The sequence below is a fragment of the Lampris incognitus genome, chromosome 4, assembly GCF_029633865.1.
Source record: "Lampris incognitus isolate fLamInc1 chromosome 4, fLamInc1.hap2, whole genome shotgun sequence".
Classification (NCBI taxonomy): domain Eukaryota; kingdom Metazoa; phylum Chordata; class Actinopteri; order Lampriformes; family Lampridae; genus Lampris; species Lampris incognitus.
The window spans coordinates 68,318,547-68,342,277 of NC_079214.1; the positions used below are offsets into that span (position 1 = coordinate 68,318,547).

The window sequence follows — 23,731 nt, forward strand, 5'->3', positions numbered from 1 at the left end:
GGTCCCATCTTACGCTGTCACATTAATTATGGCATTTCTCCACATGTTGTGTACACGTGAGGCCATCATCCATCTTCCATCCACTCAGCCTGGAAACCTGGAGCAGAAATTCTTAGTATTTTTTTTTTTTAATCTGAGGTTCATGTCATTTCTAACAGCATCTGAGTCTCTTCATCTTTTTACAGGCACAGCACATTTTACAGAACTTCGTTGAGCAGAATTCCATACATTTCTCTCCTACTGTAATGTTTTTTTTTCCCATCTATATTTGCACTTCTGTGAAAGCGCGGTAGACGTAAAACGTCTCTATTTATTTAGTTTTCAGTCTACCTCTGCAACTCCGGAGCGATCAATAAAGTGTTTCTTCGGCTGTCCAGCTCGCTGGGTCGGGGAGGGACCGGGGCCTGACTGTACCCGTCAAGGGCATAAAGAGGGGTTAGTGTAGGGTGAAAAAGCAGAGATCGTAAGCAGACCTCAGCTCAAAGGTGGGGGCGGGGGGTGGGGGAGTGGAGCAGGTTGATTTCATGCCCCGATGCAGCGCCAGTAATTGCACCCAGACCCGTTTTATTGCGAGTTGATTTTAAAGAAGGATGAAGGAGAAACATTCTGTAAAGTGTTTATTTTGGGGGGTTGACCTTTATTAACCCATTTTCCACGCAGGCTCCCCTGAGATGGCCTGGTTCAGCGCTAGATTAACCCTCGCAGGCCCGGTGTAGCCGAGCTGCTCTCCATCACAGGGCATCAGGAAGCCCAGGGTGACAGTAAGATTGGGCCTTATGTCGGGCACGGCCAATCAGACATGAGCTACACACTCACCCTTGACAATTGTGCCGACAAAAGACACACACATACACACACTTACACTGGGAACATACTTTTGCTTATTTTAGCTTGAATCAATATTTCCTTGAGATAAGTTCAGCGTGGGGTTACTGACGGATGCTAAAGTTTAAAACAGGACGTGAGTGGAACCTGGAGTCAGGGGAGGACACTAAAAGGAAATACAGAAAGCATCGAGCGCTTTCAGCGCTGCCTCCTATTTTGACCCAAATGACAACAGCTGTAGAAAATTGCTGAATTGGATCGGCTTCTGGATTATATCTGACCATAAGATCTCTGCTTGTGTCTTCAGCCACAGTGTGTGTGTGTGCGCGTATCCTGTCCATGCACCTTTGAAATGAACAAGACAACTTGTCTTGTTGGCACAGTCAGTCTATTCCAAGTGCCATGTTTAACCAGTTCTTACACCGTTGTCATTTACCATAAGTCTCCTTCCTCGATCCAAGCACTGCTGTGCAGACGCCCTGCGCCGACACAGCCCCTCTGGTCCATGTCGGCCTTGTAGCGCCCCCCCTGACTGATAGCTGAACAATGGGTGTGTGCTGCGGGGCCTTTGATGTGCCGAGGTGAAACCATGACATGGATTAAGAGCAGGCAGGCGCAGCCCGGCCAGGTATTGTGTGAGCACACGATAGCCGTCAGTGCCGGAGAGCCCGCTGTCAGCACGCGTTAGGCCAGGCTGTGATCTGGCCCTCCCCCTCGACAAGCTCCATGTCTCTGTGCTCGGGCCTCCCTCTGATCTCTGCTCCCTCTCTGTTCAGCAGGTCCAGGGTCACATGCCTCCGCTCATGATCCCCATTTTTCCACATGACCAGCGCACTCTAGCTGCAGCTGCCGCTGCCCAGCAAGGCTTTCTCTTCCCTCCGGGAATGTCCTACAAACCAGGTACGCTTGTTTTTTTCTCTTTTTTTCATGTTCTTTTTTTTTTTTTTTTTTTTTGTCTTTATTCTGACCCTCTCTGATTTCTCTGGTCTACTTGCTATATGTCTCTTATATAGATGCCAAGAACCACATGAACTTGTCTTCAAATTCACTCACTCACAAACTGAAGTTTAGTCTCACATTGAGTAGTACCATCTGCCGTAGAATCGGAGGGGGTGGGGTGGTTATTTGCCAAAATGAAGAAGTGCATTGCATAAAAATTTTGTCGTAAGATTTCAGATATTTAGCTATTTTTAAGATCAACATTATAATTTTCATTGGTAAGAAAAGCGGCAAAATATATTTTTCGGCCAACGCGCCACTATTCTCTCAGCCTTTCCCTCGTACTCCACCGCTTGGTATGGTCCATGTGGTTTCATTTGAGGTAGGATTTCACAGAAACACCTTCAACAGAGATGCAAGTAAGACGTTCTGTGTCACCTTTAACCTGCTCAGACACACCAGTCTTCAGATAAAAGTTTGTAAGTGTTTCTGATGTTTCAGACAAGCTAACTGTAGCTCTGTTGAACTGCTGCTAAGCATCTACTTTATCAGGTCAGTGTTCAGCATCCAGTCAGGATGTGATGTCAATGACATGGTGTGTTAGCTACTCAGTTGAAAATGTTGCAGCATGTAGTCAGTGCTCACTACTACCCCACTCTTCCGAGCCGTCCCGGTCTCTGCTCCACCCCCTCTGCTGATCCGGGGAGGGCTGCAGACTACCACATGCCTCCTCCCATACATGTGGAGTTACCAGCCGCTTCTTTTCACCGTCAGGTGAAAAGAAGCGGCTACATCCCCTTGGTGAGTTTCACCAGGAGGACGTAGCAGGTGGAAGGATCATGCTATTCCCCCCCATCCCGAACAGGCGCCCCGACCGACCAGAGGAGGCGCTAGTGCAGCGACCAGGACGCATACCCACATCCGGCTTCCCACCCGCAGACACAGCCAATTGAATCTGTAGGGACGCCCAACCAAGCCGGAGGTAACACGAGGATTTGAACTGGCGATCCTGTGTTGGTAGGCAATGGAATAGACTGCCACATCACCCGGACACCCCTCCAGTTAACAAACTTAAGACAATGATCCTGCAAGGATCTCTTCAATTCAAAGTCCCGCAACAGTTGTGTTTGCATCTATGACACTTTGTGTCCTTGTTGATGCGTTGCACTTGCATTTAATACATGCACAGGCCAAATCATCACAGCAGACTTAACGTGTTCGTGGTATCATGCAGATGCCTTGGTAGTCCTCAGTGAGGCCAGAATGATTGGCACGCTCTCCTCTCTCTCACCTTGGACATGAGGCCAAGCATTGGGAGTTTCCTCGTGCAAGGCAGCATACATGTGGAACAATAGATATGAGTGAAGAAGCTAAGGAATGTAAACATGCCTTTCAACATGAAAGTATCATGAAGGAGTGCCCTGGCTGCAATCTGTGGCGAAGAATTTACTGAGAGTTCTGCTAACACTATACTCTAGCTCTGTAGAATACATAAAAAAATGACCTTTTTTCCATTTAATCAATTGCAAGAGGGTATTTCTCCCCCTGTTATCTTGTTATTACAGTCAGATTGTTTTATATGCATGGGATTTGGTGATAAAGTGCATTACTAAAAAGGAGAGGTTGAGGAGAATGGCAGTATGGGGTCTTTGTGGATGATGTAAGAGACAAGCTCCTCCTGAAGGAGAAACTGCTCCCATTGCCTGTAACAACATGCCTTTCTCACTCCCTTTGTCTTTTGAATGGGGAGAAAGACAGACGCTCCACACGCAAGCATTCCACATCCATAAACAACATTTGTGGGAATTTTCTTGCTGCATGTTGATTGATTCACTGCAGTAACCTCCAACATCCTCTTTTTCGCTCATTGTAGTGGCATTAAAGATGTCCCACCAAGAAGTGGTATACTTGAAATAAAAAAAAAAAAGAGAGATACAGGATTCCTGCCACAAAGCCCCAGTCAGTCTCTCACCTAGCCTGACCTGCACTGCCCGGGGGGAAGGCTGGTCCCTGGGCTGAATATCACTTATTGAGAAGTTGCACATGAGAGTGTTCTGAGATGTGAAGCACCTCATGAACCTGTCCTCTAGCTCACTCTTGACATTTAGACGTTAGGCTTTCCAATTCAATCCGATTAATTAAATAATCCAGTTTTCCCTCAGAGATGAATAAAGTATTTCTGATTAGGATTCTTATCCTGATTTCTATCTGCGTAGATTCAAGGGTTGTGACCCCTCCAGAAGTGTTTGTGACTATGTGCAACCCCATAGTATATTCTTTTATAAGATGTTAAAGATTTCTCATTTTTTTCAAATGGATATTATAATCCCCATCAGTAAGAAAATTTGCAAAGTTTTTTTTTTTTTTTTGCATCCCTCCCACTATTCTCTCCTAGCCTCTCCCTCGTGTTCCATCACTTGGTATGGTCCATGTGGTTTCATTTGAGGTAGGATTTCACAGAAACACCATCAACAGAGATGCAAGTAAGACGTTCTCTATCACCTTTAACCTGTTCTAACAAATCACTCTTTAGAGGTGTTTCTGATGTGTCATCTTGCATTTCTGGGTAGTTGGTTAGCTAAAACATGACCCAGACAAACAAACTGTTGCTCTGTTGAACGGCTGTAAAAGCCTCTATTTTATAATGTTTTATAATGTTAAGGATCCGGTCAGGATATGATGTCAGTAATATGTAACGTGAGATACTCGGTTGAAAATGTGCAGTCAACACTACACCTACCTCAATTATACACTTAAGATAATGATCCTGCGTCGTTGTGTTCAGTCACACAACAGTTGTGCTCACATCTGTGACGCTTTTCCTGGCCTCAGCTTTTGATACATGGGAGAAACAGGAGAGAATAATGAGGGCAAGACTAAATTAAGAGCAAGGAACATCAACACACGTGTTGATGGAGACGTTACTCCTGAGGAAGAAGTGACCTGGAGACACACAGAATAGTCGAAGTTGTAAAGCAACATGAACCCCAGTCGGGGTATTTGGAGAGAGAAGGAGGAAACGCTGGGAAGTCAGCAGGTCTGGGGTGATATGAAAGGTGTGGCAGTGCAGTTAATGAATTAAGTATAAAAGTGCGTAATATAAAATAAACTCAGCTAGTTTGGGACTATGGAACCATGACAGCTTAAACAAAGTGCCTGAGGGGGAGCCTTTTGCCAGTGTGCTTTCTCCAATACATTTGACACGGAAAATGTTTTAGTTCAAATAACAGGAGCTATTATGGAGTCATGGTCAGGGGTCGCCCTGTGTATAGTTCCTGCATAATTCATAAGCTCACGAAGTAATAGCAAAGGGGGGGGGGGCTGGAAACTAATCTTTTAGTCAAGAGAGGAATTTAAAAAAAAAACCCTCTGTCATTGCTTCCCCTCTGACACAATATACCCAGAATACAATTTTACAACCACCTGCAGGGTGTGCAGGATACTGCAGGTTGCATCCTCTCTGCACAAACCGAGTCAGCCAGGCATTCACTTCCAAGCCCGGGCACACTAATCTGATATTATCATTACGAGACAGCCCCAAGGGACCCTGTGCTGATGAACCCAGCCCTACGGTGCCGACACGGTAACGGAGTCATTCTAGCACCATAGTGATAAGTCATTGCTCGTGTGCTGGCTGTGCTCAATGGCCTGGCGTCGCCCAGTAGGAGAGCACACCCCTAGAAAAAAAACAGGTCATCCTTTAAAGAAATGGACATGCATACAATCTCCCCAGTTTCTTTGCTCCGTTTACATATGTTTGCATTTGATCTGATGTAGCGCTAATGGCCGTGCAGAATAATTCAGTAGTCATTGGATTTCTCTGCCAAGATGGGGTAAGTCTTCCTCATGGACGCCCTGCTGGACAGACTGCTTCCTGGTTCTGTTTTTTTTTTTCTCCCTCTTATAAAGAAAATTCCCCCACTACAGCCAACACTCTTGATTCTGTGCCACTTTGTCTATAGAAAAATGTGTAATATAATAAATAATAATAATGGATTATGTTCATGTAGCACTTTATCTATAGATCATAAATTGGTATTTATCCAGCGATACAAAGGCTTTTATCTCATTTTCAAACTCAAAAACCAGATTATTTGCCTGTATTACAGTGGAGCACAGTTTTATTCCCACTATAAATGTGTCGAACCTTCATAACCTGAGGATCGAGTGAGGTTTGGTGTATTAACCCACTGTCACACATTAGGAGTCGTGAGCTGGAGGATGTCTGGTTTCTATCAAAGTTTCCTTGCCTTTCGCAGGATTTCTTTGTGAAACATCTTTAGAAAATAAGATTTCTGCATATTCATGTGTACGCTGCAGAATCCGGGTGTCGGATGCCTGTTGTCGCTGTATGTTCAGATGGCTTCAACATGTGTTCGACTGAGCAGACCAGTTCACCAGTCACACTCCAGTCAGGACTGTTGAGACATCACAGTTACCACAACATCACTTATCATCGGCTATCTCTTCTTGTTTCGATCCCTCTTGACAGGATATAAGATGGAGGCATGAGAACACTGTACGAGCCTCACCAACATAATCCAATAACAACTCACCTCCTGGATGTTGTTATAGCTTTCTTTGTGGCTCCGTTTTAAGACGATGAACGGCAGTGCTAACGGCAATGCTCCAGCTGTTAAAAGACTGTAATTAAATATATTTGAATATCATCGGCATATTGTGTGATATTTCAGAGCATGGTACTCGATTTAGCCCAATGACAGAACCAGTTCTGTCATTGGGATAGATATGTGCTCCTCTGCACATATCTATGTCAGCCCTCAGCAGGTCCATGACTTATAACTCATGCACCACATGATCCAACAGCCACCGCCTGTTGTGACCCAACCATGGCGTCACCGGGCGGGTTTGTGACCAGTTACATCCAAGACGGCGAGCACCATTTCAAACCTTATTCCCTTTCTGCCGTTGACACAAGCCTGGCATGGTTCCCAGTGTACCAGAGACTGGTGTCCGATGCAGACGCTGTATGTACACCTAAGACTCAGACCTTGACAAACCAACCCCCCCCCCCCCCGGTGCCTGCGGTCTGCTCACTTAACACATGACCCTTCCAAGGTTTCACATGACGACCAAAAACATCCATCCATTCACTCTCTGCCCATCTTGAATTCATCGAAAACAAACTTTTTAAAACTTGGAGAATGGCGAGAGAGAGATGCTTTAAAGAGGAGGTGTAGAAGTAACCCCCCTCCCCCCATCCCACCCACCACAATTTGAAATCACTTCTCCTGTGTGATTTTATTCGCTCCTGCCCTTAAATGGGGATCGAATTTCCATGGCCTGTGTCACAATGTGCTGCGCTGCACAAGATTGCAAAGTGAGGCGAGCGAGGGAGGGAAAAGTGGAGAGAGAGAGGGCATATACATTTACCTCCATGTCTCTGGCTTAATGGCTCCATATGTTTGTGAGGAGAAGTGACAGGCAGAAGTGGTCTCTGAACTAAGGCCAAGCAACCCCACCCACCCCCACCACCACACACACACACACACACACACACACACACACACCAGCGCTCCGGTCCGACCTCCCCTCTGCAGGAGCTGCCGCTGGCCTGCGTCTCTCTGGGGCTGTTCTGTCTCCTCTGCACACTGGGCTGAGTGTGGGAGAGCCGCCGCTGCTGCTGCTCGCTTAAACACTCAACACCAGCACGGACATCAATCATACAGCCACCTTTTTATATCCCTGTCCATCAAGCACGGCGAGGGCAGGCCAGCAGCGCCCGCCGAGCGTTAATAAAACAGAACAGCTATTTAGAGACCGATTCCTGCCTGCTACAACACAGTGATGTGGGAGATAAGAATGTTTCTGTTGTTTTTGTTAACCCTTGTTCTTTCGGTGGTACACTTGTTATAACTAGTTCCCATTCAGGGGCTGATTTGCTGCTGCCAAAGCCATCACTCACAAACAAACAATTTGGTGTCAAACAACAGCTGGGCAAGTCCACAGCCGTATAACGTGCGTGAGAGAACAAGCCACTTATTCTCTGTAGAACTGCCAATCCAATACCTGGCAATATACTCCCTGTGTGTACTCGACTCACACAGGCACGCACACACACATGCACATGCACATGCATGCACACTCACACATGCATGCACACATGCACACACACTTCCTTGCTGACTTGACAGGTAGTTTGCGGGAGGATGGCGGTGCGGGTGGAGGATAGCACTGGTGGTGTGGTGTGTTGATAACTAATCCCGCTGCAGCCCGGCTGAGGCTTTTGTCGATGCAGATGTTTGGGCTGGAAGCTGAGGGATCGGCACAACATGCCACACTGCTGTGTCATACCAGGGAAAGGGCTGGGAACCGCGTCGGCACTTGCCTGGCCGCTATGGGGCTCAGTCATTGTCTAAACCTGTATGCATTGTCCCCCCCCCTCCCCCTCCACCACCCCCACCCCCACCCTCCCTCTCTCTGTCTCTCTCTCTGACAGGTGATAACTACCCAGTGCAGTTTATTCCATCTACAATGGCAGCTGCAGCAGCGTCGGGACTCAGCCCCCTCCAGCTTCAGGTATGTGCCACGACAAAGAATGCACAGGACGCCCGCCAAGCCCAGGGCTGCAGGAAGGGGCTAGGCAGCTGTACGTTAAGTAATGAGCTGCGTGCATTAAATAATCCAGGAGGCCTTGGCTCACAGGAGCTTATCACCTTACATATGTAATTTAGGCAGTTTTACAAAGGTTTCATGCCCCGCCCACCCCCGCTCCACCCCCACCCCCCCCGGCCCTGCGAGACACAGGAGTTTAGGTTGATAATAGTTATTAGAGGGAACGAGAATCACTCTGATCGCCCTAAATCGCCTCACACCGACTTAATCACCGCACAATTGACTGCAAGAGCAAAGACCGCCCCTCTTATAGCATAAATGTTGTTATCTACTGTCACTTTATTTTTTACTTTCTGACTCTGGTATCTCATCTCCGTGGGAAAGTTTATTGAAAACAAGTGTTGAGCAGTGTGATTCACGGCAGTGTGTGTGTGTGTGTGTATGTGTGCATGTGTGCAGTGGGACCAGACTCCTGGTGAAGGTGTGTGTGGCGCATAGTGCGGATCCGGGGGACGGGAGTGTTTGTTGAGCCAAAGAGAAAATGCCGGGATAGACTCCAAGCCCTGCAGGCTCCTCCAGGACGACTCGCTCGGCATTTAGAGAAGCTGAACTTGGGTCAGGGGCTAACCCCAGGCCATACTGTTTAAAACGGATAATTATCTGCTCGCCGTCCTCCGAGTCATTACTGTTATAATTACCTCCATTATCAAGCCCCCCTCTACAGCACCGCATGCGTTTTGTCTCCACGTTGAGAGCATGCATTCCCTCCGTTAGTCTGCCTGACTTCTATTAACAGTACACAACACGTACAGGTGGTGTCGGGGAGCCGAGTCCTCCTACAGCACACAGTTGTTACACTCCCGCCTGCTGTCTTATGGACCAGTACACACGTCCCTGTACATGCCTGGGAGTTATAAGCTCACATAAGACCTTCTGAAAGGGTTGTACATGTGGGTGGAGATGGACGGTCAGCATAATAAACATACACACGATGAGTGTGGTGGCACAGTGGTTAGCGTGGTCACCTCACAACAAGAAGGTCCTGGGTTTCGAGCCCCGGGGTAGTCCAACCTTGGGGGTCGTCCCGGGTCGTCCTCTGTGTGGAGTTTGCATGTTCTCCCCGTGTCTGTGTGGGTTTCCTCCGGGTGCTCCGGTTTCTTCCCACAGTCCAAAGACATGTAGGTCAGGTGACTCGGCCGTACTACATTGTCCCTAGGTGTGAAAGCGTGTGTGGGCCCTGTGATGGTCTGGCAGCCTGTCCAGGGTGTCTCCCCGCCTGCCGCCCAATGACTGCTGCGATAGGCGAGACCCTGAGAGCAGGGTAAGCGGTTCGGATAATGGATGGATGGATGGATGGATGATGAGTGCTCAGCTGAAACCGAACAGGAAGAGACATAAGAGTGTAAAAGGACACTGCTTCCTGGATGAAACGAACTGATGAAACCGCTGCAGCCCCACGCTAGCAAGTAAAACAGCACCGGAGCCGTGTGTGTGTGTGTGGGGGGGGGGTCTCCTTGTGGGCACACGTGCACAATTTGTCCTTCAGTGCTTATCACTATCAGTGTTAATGAGCCTCGGCAAGTTGCAGCAGTGCTTGCAGCTGGATGTGGAGCGCTGCTGCAGGTTACTGTGCAGCCGTAGGAGCCGGGCCACCAGCGGCACCACGTAAGGTGTGCGAGAAGTCTACTCATGTTTAAGGAGGCCCTGTTAGTGTGTGTGTGTGTGTGTGTGTGCAAGTTATGGAGGGTGCAAAACGTGTGTGTTTCTTCTTGCGTGTGTTTGTGTATCAGCCAGGAGGCCGTCAGAAAGGGGCGGTGTTTCAGATAAGCTCACTGGGTCTATTTATAGTGTCGGATGAGGTCAAACGGGATATTCATATATCTGAAGGTTGGGGTGAGGAGGGGGGCGGGGTAAAGGGTCTGCAGTCATTAATTCTGATTATGTATCTAACCCTGGGAATGGGCAAAAACAGAGCCCCCAAGACCATGACTTGGCTGACCTTTCCAGAGCTCGGTAAACAAGAAGAGGTGCATTCTCCATTAATTGAAGTATGTCAGCCTGTCATATATCCTGCCCGCTCGCTGCTATTTACCCCGCAGAGGTCCCCCTTAAAACAGCAAGGCAAGGCAAACATGCCCTTTCTGCATAGCCGGGCTCAACAAGCCATGTGACCGCAACTACTTCCTCTACAAAGCACCGGGAGCCAGGTGTAATTAAAGACATCACACCCAGCCAGGCGCGGGTCTGATTAAGTTAGAGGTATCTCCTGCCTGCTGCCGCCACAGCACCACCTGTCTTCCTCCACCTGGCAGCTGAAGGTTCAAAACACTGTGCCCATCAGCAGCAGTGTGTCTGTATCTGTGTTAATGTGTGTGTGTGTGTGTGAGACACACTGATGAGTGCAGAAACCTGGAAGAACAACAGCAGAACAACACTGCATGGTGGAGGCATGCTCAGGCCTCATCCAGACCAATCACACAACTGTTGCTTGGAAAAACCCACCTGGACCCCCCCCCCCTTTTCTCCCCAATTGTACCCGGCCAATTACCCCACTCTTCCGAACCGTCCCGGTCGCTGCTCCGCCCCCTCTGCCAACCCAGGGAGGGCTGCAGACTACCACATGCCTCCTCCCATACACGTGGAGTCACCAGCTGCTTCTTTTCACCTGACAGTGAGGAGTTTCACCAGGGGGACGTAGCGCGTGGGAGGATCACGCTATTGCCCCACCCTCCCCCTCCGAACAGGCGCCCCGACCGACCAGAGGAGGCGCCAGTGCAGCGACCAGGACACATACCCACATCCGGCTTCCCACCCACAGACACGGCCAATTGTGTCTGTAGGGACGCCCGACCAAGCCGGAGGCAACACGGGGATTTGAACCGGCGCTCCCCGTGTTGGTAGGCAACGGAATAGACCGCCACGCCACCCGTTCAGCTTTTAATCAGACAGATTACCGTGGGTGCTTGTGCAGCATAAAACCTCTGCATTGCCATACATAGTGAAATCATAAAATAAGTACAGTAAAGTGATGTACTGATGGATTCATTCATCCGCCGACGCGGGCCTGTTCCCATGCTTCGTGTCAGCGTGTGAGCGTCCCCTCTGGTGGTATCACACAGTTTGTCTCCTCATGCTTCAGCACACACCGAAAAGAGGTTCTGCCGAGGTCACGTGTAAACCTCCATTTAACACTCCCAAACTTTCTTCGTTGGCCTCCAGACCCGCTCTTTACCTGCCGCACAAACAGCCCAGACATGCAGCGCCGCAGCCGCTCGCGCCCCTAATTAAAATATCTCTCCTGTCAGCTCCGTGGCAAGGTATAATTTTCACCAATTTGCTCCGTTTAGATTGTGAAATATATGAACCTTAAAAAATGTCTTATTGGAAGAATTAATTCCCACAATGCAGTGGCGGTAATGCGATCAGCCATCCAGTCGGCAAAGCGAGCCGCTCCATCAGTCTTAATGTTGGTCACACGGCCCCCTCCCCATCTCCTCTGTCATAACAGTCTGGGATCGCCCACCTCCCCCCCGCCTCCTCCCACCTCCGCTGGCCCCGCTCTTCAACAGAAGAAAACCTGATGAGGTAACAAAGGTTTCGGGCTGATGGATGTAAATGAATCTCGCTGGCTGTGTTTGAGTGCTGCAGGCTGTAATTTGCTTGTCAATACAGGGGGTGGCGTGGCTCCGGGCGGCCCGGCGGTGTGTGAGTGGCTGTCACCTGGCGCCGCCGCACCGTGGGGCAATTTCACTCAATGTTTCCCTGACAGATTGGCCCTCGTTCTCCACTCGCGGGAGAGGAGGCGCGTAAACTACCCCTGCGACGGCGTGCCCCTCTTCATTAGCGCCGCACAGAGCCGGGATGAGCTCGGAACCGGCAGGAAACAATGGCCCCCCGTCCCCGACTGTCCTGCCCTGATTACAACTGACACCTCTCACCCCGCGCAGGAAATTGTGCTCAGATTGTCGCCCGATCCCCTCTGACACCCACTATATTCAATCGAGAGGAGAGACAAGAGGGGAATTTCCCTAATTCCACAAAAGAATTTCCTGTCTGGCCCGGCACTTAATTTGTTGTTTGTACACTATGTCTTACATCAATTGCCGAGTGAAAAACAATTTACTTAAAGCCCGTATGAGTCTGAGACGCCCCCGACCCCCCCCCCCCTCCTCCTCCTCCAGCACAGCCAGAAACAAGAGGTGGACCTCAAGACCGGCCTGGATTGCACCATGGAAGCCAGACTGTGGGGCTGAAGCCGTTTTATAGGAAGGTCCTCGGGATGAAGCAGAACACCCGAGCTCTCACCACACTTCCTGCTACAAACCTCTCTGCCTCCATTCAGTCACATCTCCATCTTGTCTTCATCTCTCGGCCTCGTGCTCTGTCCCCGTATCCCACCCGCATCTGCCTCCATCTTACTCTGAGCAGCTCTCTCTCTATTACCCCCATTGCCCCCCCCCCCTCCTCTCCCCTTGTCACTCTCGCTCCTTTTCTTACCCTAAATTGCACAGACCTGCCACATCCTTAAGCTTTACAATATTGGATACTAAATTGCCTGAGTGGTTACTTTACGCTGCAATTACCATCCATCACAGCGGCGACGGCATCCCTCCGGGCCCATGATAAAGCTGGGCAGGCTTCGGCTCGGGGCCACCGCCGCCGCGGAGAGGATCCGCTCCGTGACAGCCAGACGAGAGCTCAAGAAGACAGATGCATCTGAAGGGCCACTCGGTGCCTTAGACGACTGAAAGAGATGAGGAGGAGCGTTACGGGCCGGGACCTAGAAGCAGGGCCGCGAAACCCGGCATTACCTTTTTTTTTGGGGAGGGGGGTGCAGATGCGTGCATTGCACAGATGTGAGGGGAGCAATTCCATCACTAGCCAGCCAAGCACTTTTGACTTTGAAAGAGAGAGAGAGAGAGAGGGAGAGGAGGAGAGAGGAGAGAGGGAGAGGAGGAGGGAGAGAAACAGATGCACTGTAGAGAGCATCTGTTTCTGTGTTTGTGAGGAGAGGAGCCGGGTCTTTGAAGGTAACCCAGAGCGGAGCAGCGGTGCTAGCTGGGTGTGGAGAGCTGGCTAATAGGACAGCTAGGTGAGCAGCTGGATGGAGGCGGCGGCGAACACAGGGACAGATGGACAGATAGAGTGGATAATGCAGTCAGCAGCATTGAATGGGAGGGCTGGCTCCGGGGCCCCGGGGCGTGAAGAGCTCACACACACAGACACACACACAGACACACACACACAGTGTGTGTGTGTGTGTCTGTGTGTGTCTGTGTGTGTGAGTGAGAGTGAGAGATAGAGATAGCAGTTGGAGAGAGAGAAAGAGGAAAAAGATCGAAGATGATGGAAATACTCACGGAGAGAGTGAGCAAGAGAGAGCGAGGCGAAGGAGGGAGGAGGGGGTTCGAGCAGGTTGGGTGCCAGCAGATGAGACAGATGTTGGGCCATACTGGAAAGCATCGGCACAGTGCACCAGGACGCCCTCCTCCACTCCTGACATCTGGGCCGGGCCCGGGTCAGCCTGCCTGCTCGCCCTGGGCAATGAGCCTGTACAAGCCTTGTGGCAAACGCGCCTGGCGCCGGGCTTCCTTTTAAATGGCGCACTGCATTGAAGCACAATTAATGCCCTCATATCCACCCCAGTGCCCCGCTCAAGCTAGGCAGACACACACACACACACACACACACACACACACAGCCTGAGAGGGTGTGATAGATAAACACCTGTGTCGTGTGTATCACTGAAACAGTTACACTCCTCCCGATAAGTCCAGTAGATGTTAATTAATGAATTAGTAGCTGGGGAGCCTTTCAGGGTTCGGGGGCTCTTTTCTTTCACTTGGGGGTTTTCTCCGTGATGGAGGAGCGTCGCGGGCCTCGGTTGTGGATGTGCGGCGCAGCGTCATGGCTGGAAGCAGGAGACGGGACGAAATCTGCCGCCGGGTTCCCCGGCATCTGTCGCTGTGCCGCCTTCTGAAAAGGAGGAAAATTAATGGAGATTCGGTCTTTACGGCACCCACGGCCTCCTCCCGCTGCTCCCGACTCCACCGATTTCACAAGTGATTTACCCCACTTTCAGCCGTAAAGAAGGACGAACACAACTCAGATTGTAACTTCCACATATATGGAAACCGATTCCTCCCCTTTCTTCCTCACATCAGTTATAATACACACAGCCCAGAAGTTTAAACCAGGTTAAACCAGCACCTCTCTGAAGACTGAACGACGGTTCGGTTGCTCTGACCCGAGCTGCCGCGGGTGCGACCCAGATGCGGCGGCGTGTTGCGTGGCTCGGGGGGGGGGGGTGATAGAAGTGTGTGTGGGTGTACGATATCATCAGCAGACTGTGTAATCTCCGTTTAATGTTGTCCCGGGCAGGAAACGTGCACCTCCTCGTTAACCCCCGCCGCCTCCGCAGCGCTTGTTTTAAATGACCAAGGGCTGACCCTGGGCCTGCCGCGCTCATTTGGAATCCACGCTGGCCTGGGTCTGCTCCGCCCGTCTGGGAGACCGGGAGGGGCAGAGGGAGGGACGGGGTCAGAGGGGAGGCCTCCGTGTGTGTGTGTGTTTGGGGGGGGGGGTCTGCTGGTTTGTAGGTGGGGCAGACACTGGGGTAAGTTTGCACATGATTCTGTTCTGGGAAGCAGTCCTGTCCTACTAGAACCACCAACGTCATTATGACCATCTTGAGTTTCAAAGTTTAACAACTGTGGGGGGGAAAAATGGAGATTCAGACCTGCCGCACCCCCAATTCCCCTAACATCACATATATTTACATGAACACAGTTTCAGATCAGTCTCACAAAAATAAGTTATGATCAGATCTACCTAAAGCGACCGTGGACGGTCAAAATGGCCGCTCGTAATGTGCGCGTGGTGGTGTGCGTCGTGTCAGTATTTATGACGTATGCTGATCGCGTCACTTCCTTCGTGAAGTTCGTTGCTCTGTCCTAGAAACACACTAGCGTCCTCCAGTCCAGACAAATAGTCCACACTTGCTGTGTGATTATGTCCAACATGTCTGGTTACAGACGCACCATGACTACCACCGAGGCGCTGCAGTGTTTACAGGCGCTGGACAGCGGCCATTTTAAATTGTTTGAAAAATAGTATTAAAGTTGTTAAAATGTTAATTTTGGTGTTAGTTAGTTTCCTAACAGACACACTAACATATGTAATGCGTTAATATCTCTACTGGGTATCTATCTTGACACAATACAGAGTTTAAAACTGTATGGTGGTTTCGAGAGAGCAGGGGACAGAGGCTGTGTGAGAAGAGCTGGGGTCGGCCACCAAGTAAAACGAGGCCCAAACGCCAAACGACATGCCCAGACAGCAGCCACGCCATTAAAGCTGCAAATGGGACTGAAACGGTTCAACCATGGACAACATTTCAGCGAAGTGAAAAACGGATCATCTAGACCGTCAAAATGTTCTCCTCTGCTGTGTGTCTCCGGCCTCTGTTCCTCGCTATCGTTTTACACCCGCAATTTGATCCCAGTAAACACCGGCTCCACTTCGTGATCGAGACCTCGGCACGCTGCCGCTCGCTGTTTTATGAAGTGAAAGCATTTATGCATGTGAAGGTTGGTTTGCTTTCTTAATCATTTGAGACTGGGCATGCAAATCCTCACAGGGCTGATGAGGACGGGCGCGTGGGGATGGACAGAGAGAGACAGACAGACAGACAGACAGAGACAGACAGACAGAGAGAGAGACAGACAGACAGAGAGAGACAAACAGACAGACAGAGGGGGGGATGGAGAGAGAGACAGACAGACAGACAGACAGAGAGAGAGAGACAGACAGACAGAGAGAGACAAACAGACAGACAGAGGGGGGGATGGAGAGAGAGACAGACAGACAGACAGACAGAGAGAGACAGACAGACAGACAGACAGACAGACAGACAGACAGACAGACAGAGAGAGACAGACAGACAGACAGAGGGGGGGATGGAGAGAGAGACAGACAGACAGAGAGAGACAGAGAGACAGAGGGGGGGGTGGAGAGAGAGACAGACAGAGACAGAGAGAGGGGGGATGGAAAGAGCGGGGATGGAGAGAGGGAGGGGATGGAAAGAGGGGGGATGGAGAGAGAGAGGGAGAGTTGGGATGGAAAGAGAGGGGGGATGGAGAAAGAGAGGGGGATGGAGAGAGGGGGAGAGAGAGAGAGTGAGGATGGACAGAGAGAGGGACTGGGAGAGTGAGAGATTTTTTTATGTTTTGACAGTGCCTTCTAGACATCGGTCACTGCATTGACTTTCAGCTTGACCCTCATTACCATTCAACTTCTGCTGCCCCTGCCTGGCAAGAGGGCAGGGAGGGGTGGGGGTGAGGGGGGTTATTAGATGCCAGAGAGTCCATTGGGAGAAGCAGACAGATGTTTTCAGCTTGGGGGACTAGAACATGTGTCTTCGGCTTTGAGATGGATGGCATCATTCAGCCTGTCTGCCGTCTACTTAACCTGACATTTTGACCCCAGACTGTTTGTTGGACTGACTGCTGTCTGGACCCGTTCTTCAAGTTCGGCGGTGGGCTTTAGTTGGGGCTGATGGGATACTGGGAGGTGTGTGTTACACAACATTCATCTGAGTAGATACTGTGGGACATAATACTGACGATAACATCACAGAGAAGCCATCATCTCAGTGTCTGGTGGATCAGTGCAGCCTGGATCCTCCTTTCTCCTAATTGTATTTATTGTTTTTGGCTCCTGGAGGCAGGCTGTCATCATGCAGGACCCGGGGTCTCCCTGTGGCACCGACCTGCTAATCAGCCCTCACAAAGGCCGGTCTGACTACCGCCTCTAATTTCAGGCAAGGTCCAATTATGCTCTTTTTCCGGTACAATAAAGTTCTTCCCGCTGAAGGTCGGGGGCATGCTGGTGGACAGGCCTGTTAGCCAACATCTGTCCAGGAGACCACACCTCCATTGCTCCACCAGGACTCATGTCTGGCCTGGAGACGCCTGCTCTCTCTCACTTTTTCACTCTCCTTCTTTCTCTTTCTTATGTTGTCTCGCTCTCTCTCTAGCACACAAAAACACACACATACACACTTTACTTTGGACAATAACTTATGGACCAACTCATATGAGACCGTAATACAGTCGCCTGCTGCGGAGTCCATTCCTCCAGAAGACAAAGGCTGTGTGTGAGAGAGGTGGTGGTGGTAGTGGTGGGTGGGGGTGGGGGGGCTGTGCTATCATTATAGGAACATAATCAGTCTGTCATTTCCGCTGCCCATGTGCTGTTGTTATCCCAGGTCCCCTGGAAGAATGGACCTTTTGTGCTGCCGCTTCTATGGCGGTGATAAAGTTTCTTACAGGGGCGACTACGTGTTTATATCTGGCGATATGTGCATGGACACAAAGTGCTTTGTCTGGCCACAGTCTGGGTCTGCGGTGCTGAAGGTGGGGCCCTCAGGCCACTAGAGCTGGGCTGTTTCTTTTCTCTCTCTCTCTCTCTCTCTCTCTCTCTCTCTCTCTCTCTCTCTCTCTCTCTCTCTCTCGCTCTCTCTCTCTCTCTCTCTCTCTCTCTCTCTCTCTCTCTCTCTCTCTCTCTCTCTCTCTCGCTCTCTCTCTCGCTCGCTCTCTCTCTCTCCATCCACACAAACACAGCCCTGTATGTGGCCGGGCAACATGTTGCCCAGCGGTTAGCACTGTTGCCTCAGAGCAAAAAGGTCCTGGGTTTGAACCTCAGGCCGTCCCAGTTCCTTTCTGTGTAGAGTTTGCATGTTGTGTCTGTGTGGATTTCCACCGGGTGCTCTGGTTTCCTCCCTCCATCACAGACATGTATGTTAGGGTTAATACTCCTGTCTGTGTCCCTGACCGAGGCATGGCAAGTCGAACTGGACCAACTCCAGTTCTCCAGAATGCCGTGCTGCACGGCGACTGCCCACTGCTCCTAGTTATACGGCTAGGATGGGTTAAATGCAGAGTAGGAATTTCCTGACGGGAATTAATAAAGTGTATCTATCTGTCTACCTAAGGCAGGAAGTGAGACCGAGCGTGCTGATTGTCCGTATGAACAGAAATCAGATTCTCCCTGACAGCACAAACTGACTGAATAACAGAAGAAACCAAAAGGGTACAGCCGGCTTTAGGATCGCGGGTCAGTGGGTGAGTTATGGGGTGCTATCTTGTCTGATGAGGAGGGGTCTGGAGCTGTATCAACAGTAGCAGTCTTTCTCCAGGGGGTGGCTTCAGACAGCAGCTCCATTTTACAGACCCCTGCCATTTGCTGCAGGAGACAAAAGCCAATTTCTGCACCTACCTGGGAGCCAATCAATACCGACCCGAGGCCAAGAGGAGTCCGAGAAATGCAGCGTCGCTAGGGTCTTTATTTACAGACACAGAGATAAAGTACTATAGAGGCATTTGTCAAACCAAATTTAGAAGAATCCAGTGTTAAACTGCGAGTCGAAACATTTAGATTTCCCAGCATGAAGAACAATAGACAAGTTGTCCAAAACTACATCCTGTGCAGGATTAGAAGGATCCGTGGCTCACCAGATTTTCTTAAATGCTTCCAAACCTCATATCAATATACTTAACCGCTCTCGATGTATGCCACATAATCATCCCGGCGGCGGGCAGAAATTGAGCTTTCCGAGTTCAGCCCAGTCACTGGGATGAGTGTCACTGAGTGCTTCAGCAGTCATTCGAACCACACGTTCGAATCGGTAATATCACCCACGGCTAGAAGCCCTGCCGATTTGAGGCCAAGGAAAATAAGGGTGATGACATCAGCCTCCTTTGTGCAGGTTTTCGAAACCTTAATAATATGTGAAGTAAATGTATTGTGTGATGGGATTCCAAGTGAGGTTGGGATTTCAAACATTGCGGGATGGTGGGTGAATGAGGCCGCCTCACGTGGCCGCGTGGAGGCGAATCAACAGTTTGCCAGGGAACTTCAATAGGAAGCCGTGTCGATCTAGAGACATGAGAGATCCTTGCTCACACACTTGTGTTCAGTCTGCAAACTTTTTCTCTGTGATGAGTGGAAAATAGGGGCTCCAAATATCTTGAATGAAAGCCATCTCTGTGTGGTTTGTAGACTACTTTCTCTCTCTGGGTTCAGCCTTTGAAATACAGTTAAGACCTTTGATTGAGGTTCTCTGCCAGCCGCATGGAAAGAGAGGAAAGACGTAAAAAGAGAGGAGGAGATGAAGGCAGAAGGAGAGGCCGAGATTTTTTAGGGACAGGAAAAGAGAGAATATAAAACTTTTGAGTGTTTGCTGGCTTCGGATGCTAATGCCTTGCGGGTTTTCTCCACTTCCCTACAGCAACTGTATGCTGCTCAGCTCGCCAGCATGCAGGTCTCTCCCGGAGCCAAGATGCCACCTCTCCCCCAGCCCCCCAACGCCAGCGGGCCCATCTCCCCCTCCTCTCTGAAGAATGACAAGAGATCCTCCAGCCCTGTCACTCAAGTCAAGGTACGACCCTCGCTTCCATCAACCTCTCACACCTCCGCCCCGACACGCCAACCCAAGCCTCGAGTGGTACTTGACCTCGTCTTCTTGGTGCCGTCTCAATAAACCGGCGACCATATTGCTACTCGTTGATTCAGTGGAAGAAGGGGCCGTTGCTGAGCCCAGCTAGTAGCAGGCCATCAATCTGTGGGGCTTTAACAAGGCGCTCTCTCTTTCAACCAGATCTGTGGACATGGTTGCTATGGCTCTGAGCCCTCCGAGCAAGTAATTTGTGGAACACATGGTTTCTCATCACAAAGAAACCGTGTTTCTTTCTGGTTTTTATTGAGATGGAACAAAACCATTTCAACAGAAAGTTAAATAGTGTTATGCAAATGTGAAAAAAGTAAAGCAGAAAGCAGGATTGATGACTTTTTTTTTTTTTTGCCTTGTAAATTCAGCCACATACAGGAGGTATGTGCTGCTGCTGTATGGCACGGGTCCACCGGACCTCCACACAGATCAGAGGGCATATACATCATATCCACTCAGTAAGGCCGTAATCAGAAACATATGCCCGTTTGGAAAAGTCTAGCCAAATAATATCACAATGGAGAAGGGACATAAATCATGTCATTAACTGGCAGGGCAATGCTCTGGTATTCTCTTCAGGACTCCATCTCTCCCTCACTCTCGCTCTCTCTCGCTCTTTCTCTCTGTCTCTCGCTCTCTCTGTCTCTCTCTCCCTCTTTCTCCCTTGGTCTCTTTCTCTCAATCTCGCTCTCTCTCTCTTGCTCTCTTTCTCTCTCTCTCTCTCTCGCTCACTCACTCACCCACTCACTGACTCGCTCACACATACATTATACTCAGATATACATGCACACTCTTACATACATGCATACACACATCCATACACCAGGCATACTCCCCCTAGGACTTCATTCAAAGACCGGTATAACGCTGACTCAGAACGGTCCTTCTGATCACATGAATGCCATTCACCATATACCAGATAAAGAGAATATTATTTTTGAGCATCTTCGTGCATGCTCAGTAATCCAGAAGGAAATCACAGAAAGCTGAATCAGTTCATCTTGACACAGCGTTCAGTGGGAGAAGCGTTTCATAACTCATCTGAGACATCATCAGTCTCAGCTGACGGCAGGTATCCCCACCTTTATAAACAATACAGTTCCATAATGACCCAAACTGCGTTACAACCAAAAGCAGCGATTGGTTTCTTATGCAAATTGTTGTGACCATTAATTAGAGTTAAAACGGCCATGTGTACTGTTAACAGAGGAACACCTTAACTCTGTGGACACCACATCAAGTTCACCAGGGAGGATGTGGAACATGACAGGGTAGTCTTCTTACACTGTGAAATTGTTATTGGTGATGGGGGACATTTGAGTGTTGATGTTTAGCGTAAACCAACACATACTGATCAGTACTTAAGGTTTGACTCTCATCATCCACTGGAGCACAAACTAGGAGTCACCAGGACGCTGTACCACCGAGCTGACAACGTCCCCACCGACACAGCAGCCAGGGAAGGGAAGAAATCCCACATTAAACAGGCCCTGGTTAAGTGTGGTTATCCTAACTGAGTGTTTGTCAAAGCCAGGAAGACGGCCAAACAGCGCACCAGCCGATCGAAGACAGGAGAAGGACAACAGCTGTCTAAGCATAAACCAGTGGGGATTACGTATGTGGCGGGAGTGTTGGAACATTTGAGACACGTATTTTCCAAACACCTCGCCTCGTTTGCTTTCAAACCCCAAGACACACTGCACCAGAATTGGTCCACCCCAAGGATCGGGTCCCCCGGCGCAAACAGAGCAATACAGTGTATGCTGTTAAATCCCAGGGGGACTGACATGACTTGTACATTGGGGAGACCGAAGAGACCCTGGTGAAGAGGATGGCACAACACAGGAGAGCTAACATGTCAGGCCAGGACTCCACAGTCTACACCATCTACAGGCCAGTGGCCACTCTTTCAAGGATGAGGATGTGCACATCCTTGATAGGGAGGAACGCTGGTTTGAACGGGGAGTCAAAGAGGCCATCTATGTGAAGAGGGAACGACCATCCCTGAACCGAGGGGGGCTTGGGGGGGGGGACCAAGAGTACATCTGTCGCCATCTTCCAATGCTGTAATGGCAACTATTCCCCAAACCTCTGTGAATAGTACACATGGCCATTTTAACTGTAGTTACTGGTCACGGCAATTTGCATGTGAAAGCGATCGTAGGTTCGGTCGTTATGCAGCTGTGCTGTTTAAAGGGTGGGTACCTGCCGTCGGTTGAGACTGAAGAGGTCACTTAGAGGATGATGAAATGTTTCTTGTAATAAACGTTGTGTTAAGATGAACTGATTCAACCTTCTGTGATATACTGCCTCTGGTTTTGTTTGTCTGCTGTCGGCTTCGCTGCATGACAAACTGTTGTTGGCACAGTAATAACAAGGCCTTGGGGCAGTTGTGTGCTTGAGCCATATGTTTGGACAAGGAGACACTTGGGATCTGAAAGAAGACAGCATAAGCTCTAATCTCATTTAAGCTGCTGCTGTAGGAACAGCACAAATTATAATGAGCAAAGTTATCTGACTTCTGGCAATAGAAATAAGGAATTCTTGAAGTGTTTTTATTCAGACTCATTCAGTGTTTGTCGTATGTAGGCAAGTCTAATAATTACACTGTTAATCCAAGACATGTCTTTGCTTTACAAGAGAGTCTTGGATTTTAGTCGATGGAAAGTCTGATCACAGATTGATGACATTTTTCATTTTCCACCTTATAAAACTGGGACTCTACCACAACATGTGTATCATACACAATTTGGGGTAATGCAACGAGGTTATTTTGGTATTCAGAAACTTTTTTTTTCCAGATTTCTCCCCCCTTTCGCCTAACATTTGTCATGTCCAATAATACCCTGCTCACTTATAAGGTCCCATGACTGCGCAACATTCTGGGCTGTTGAGGAGGCTGCAGACTCCCTCATGCATCCTCTGATACACGTGGAGCCAGTCGACCGCCTCTCTGCACCTGCCAGCTGCGGAGTTCTCCGGGGGAACATAACTCTCGAGGAGGCTCACGCTGTTTTGTGCTGGCAAATCAGTGTATTGTAGTCCGCTCCGGCACCCAAGTGCCCCAGCAACAAAATTCACATAGATGACTACGCCTCTTGTTGGGGGTGGCATGTCGACACAGTGGTTAGTAATCTAATCCCCCATCTGAAGAGCCTGGGTTCAACCCCCTCCCGCCCCATGCAGCCATACCTTTCAAAGTATCCTTTAGCAAAATATGCTAACGTACATAAGGTTGAAACAGAGGTCTTTAAGAATAATAAAACACGTTAAATGGAGCTGTCACGATCATGAAATTTTAGTTGACAATTAATTGTCGTACAAATAATTTAATGATTTAATTGTCTTCTTTTTTTTTTTGGCTCCCCCCCTCCCTTTTTTTTTCTCCCCAATTTTACTTGGCTAATTCCCCTATATTCTGTTGAGCAGTCAGTCTTTCCAAGTTCGGCGAATTGGGTGGGGTGGTTGATCCGTAGATGTTTTTTTTAAAGTGTGGTATTAGTGCTTTTGACTGCCACCTTTTTGCTGCAAATCTGACAAATGGCCTCTTCCAAGTTATCGGGCTCTCCTTTTTCATCTGGATTAAAACCAACATGTGCCCACAGCGACGCTGTGGTGTTCGTCTTTGCAGCTACATCCATGATGTTAACGTCAACACATGCTCGTCCAAATGCAGTCGCCGAATATTATAGAATATTCTTGAAGAAGCGTCTCAGGATAAACAGTTTGTTGGTGCTAATTCACCCCTCATGTGCCAGGGGCGCAACAAGATGACATCATTAAAAGAGCACCAGTCAAACGGCAAATGGCGGAAAACAACGTGGAACTAGTGATGGAGATATGACGTTTCTGTTAGGGTCATCCAGCTGTTTTATACAAATG

At 49.4% G+C, this 23,731-nt stretch overlaps 1 protein-coding gene across 3 annotated transcripts in view; it reads left to right on the plus strand.

The window, feature by feature from the left end:
- sox6 (SRY-box transcription factor 6) overlaps nt 1-23,731 on the plus strand; it is a 144,131-nt gene that overhangs the window by 84,394 nt on the left and 36,006 nt on the right. For all 3 annotated transcript variants that reach the window (XM_056278321.1, XM_056278322.1, XM_056278320.1), the window contains exons 6-8: nt 1,605-1,725; nt 8,225-8,304; nt 19,631-19,780. In XM_056278321.1, coding sequence (XP_056134296.1) covers nt 1,605-1,725; nt 8,225-8,304; nt 19,631-19,780 — 351 coding nt within the window. The remainder of the gene's footprint in view (nt 1-1,604; nt 1,726-8,224; nt 8,305-19,630; nt 19,781-23,731) is intronic.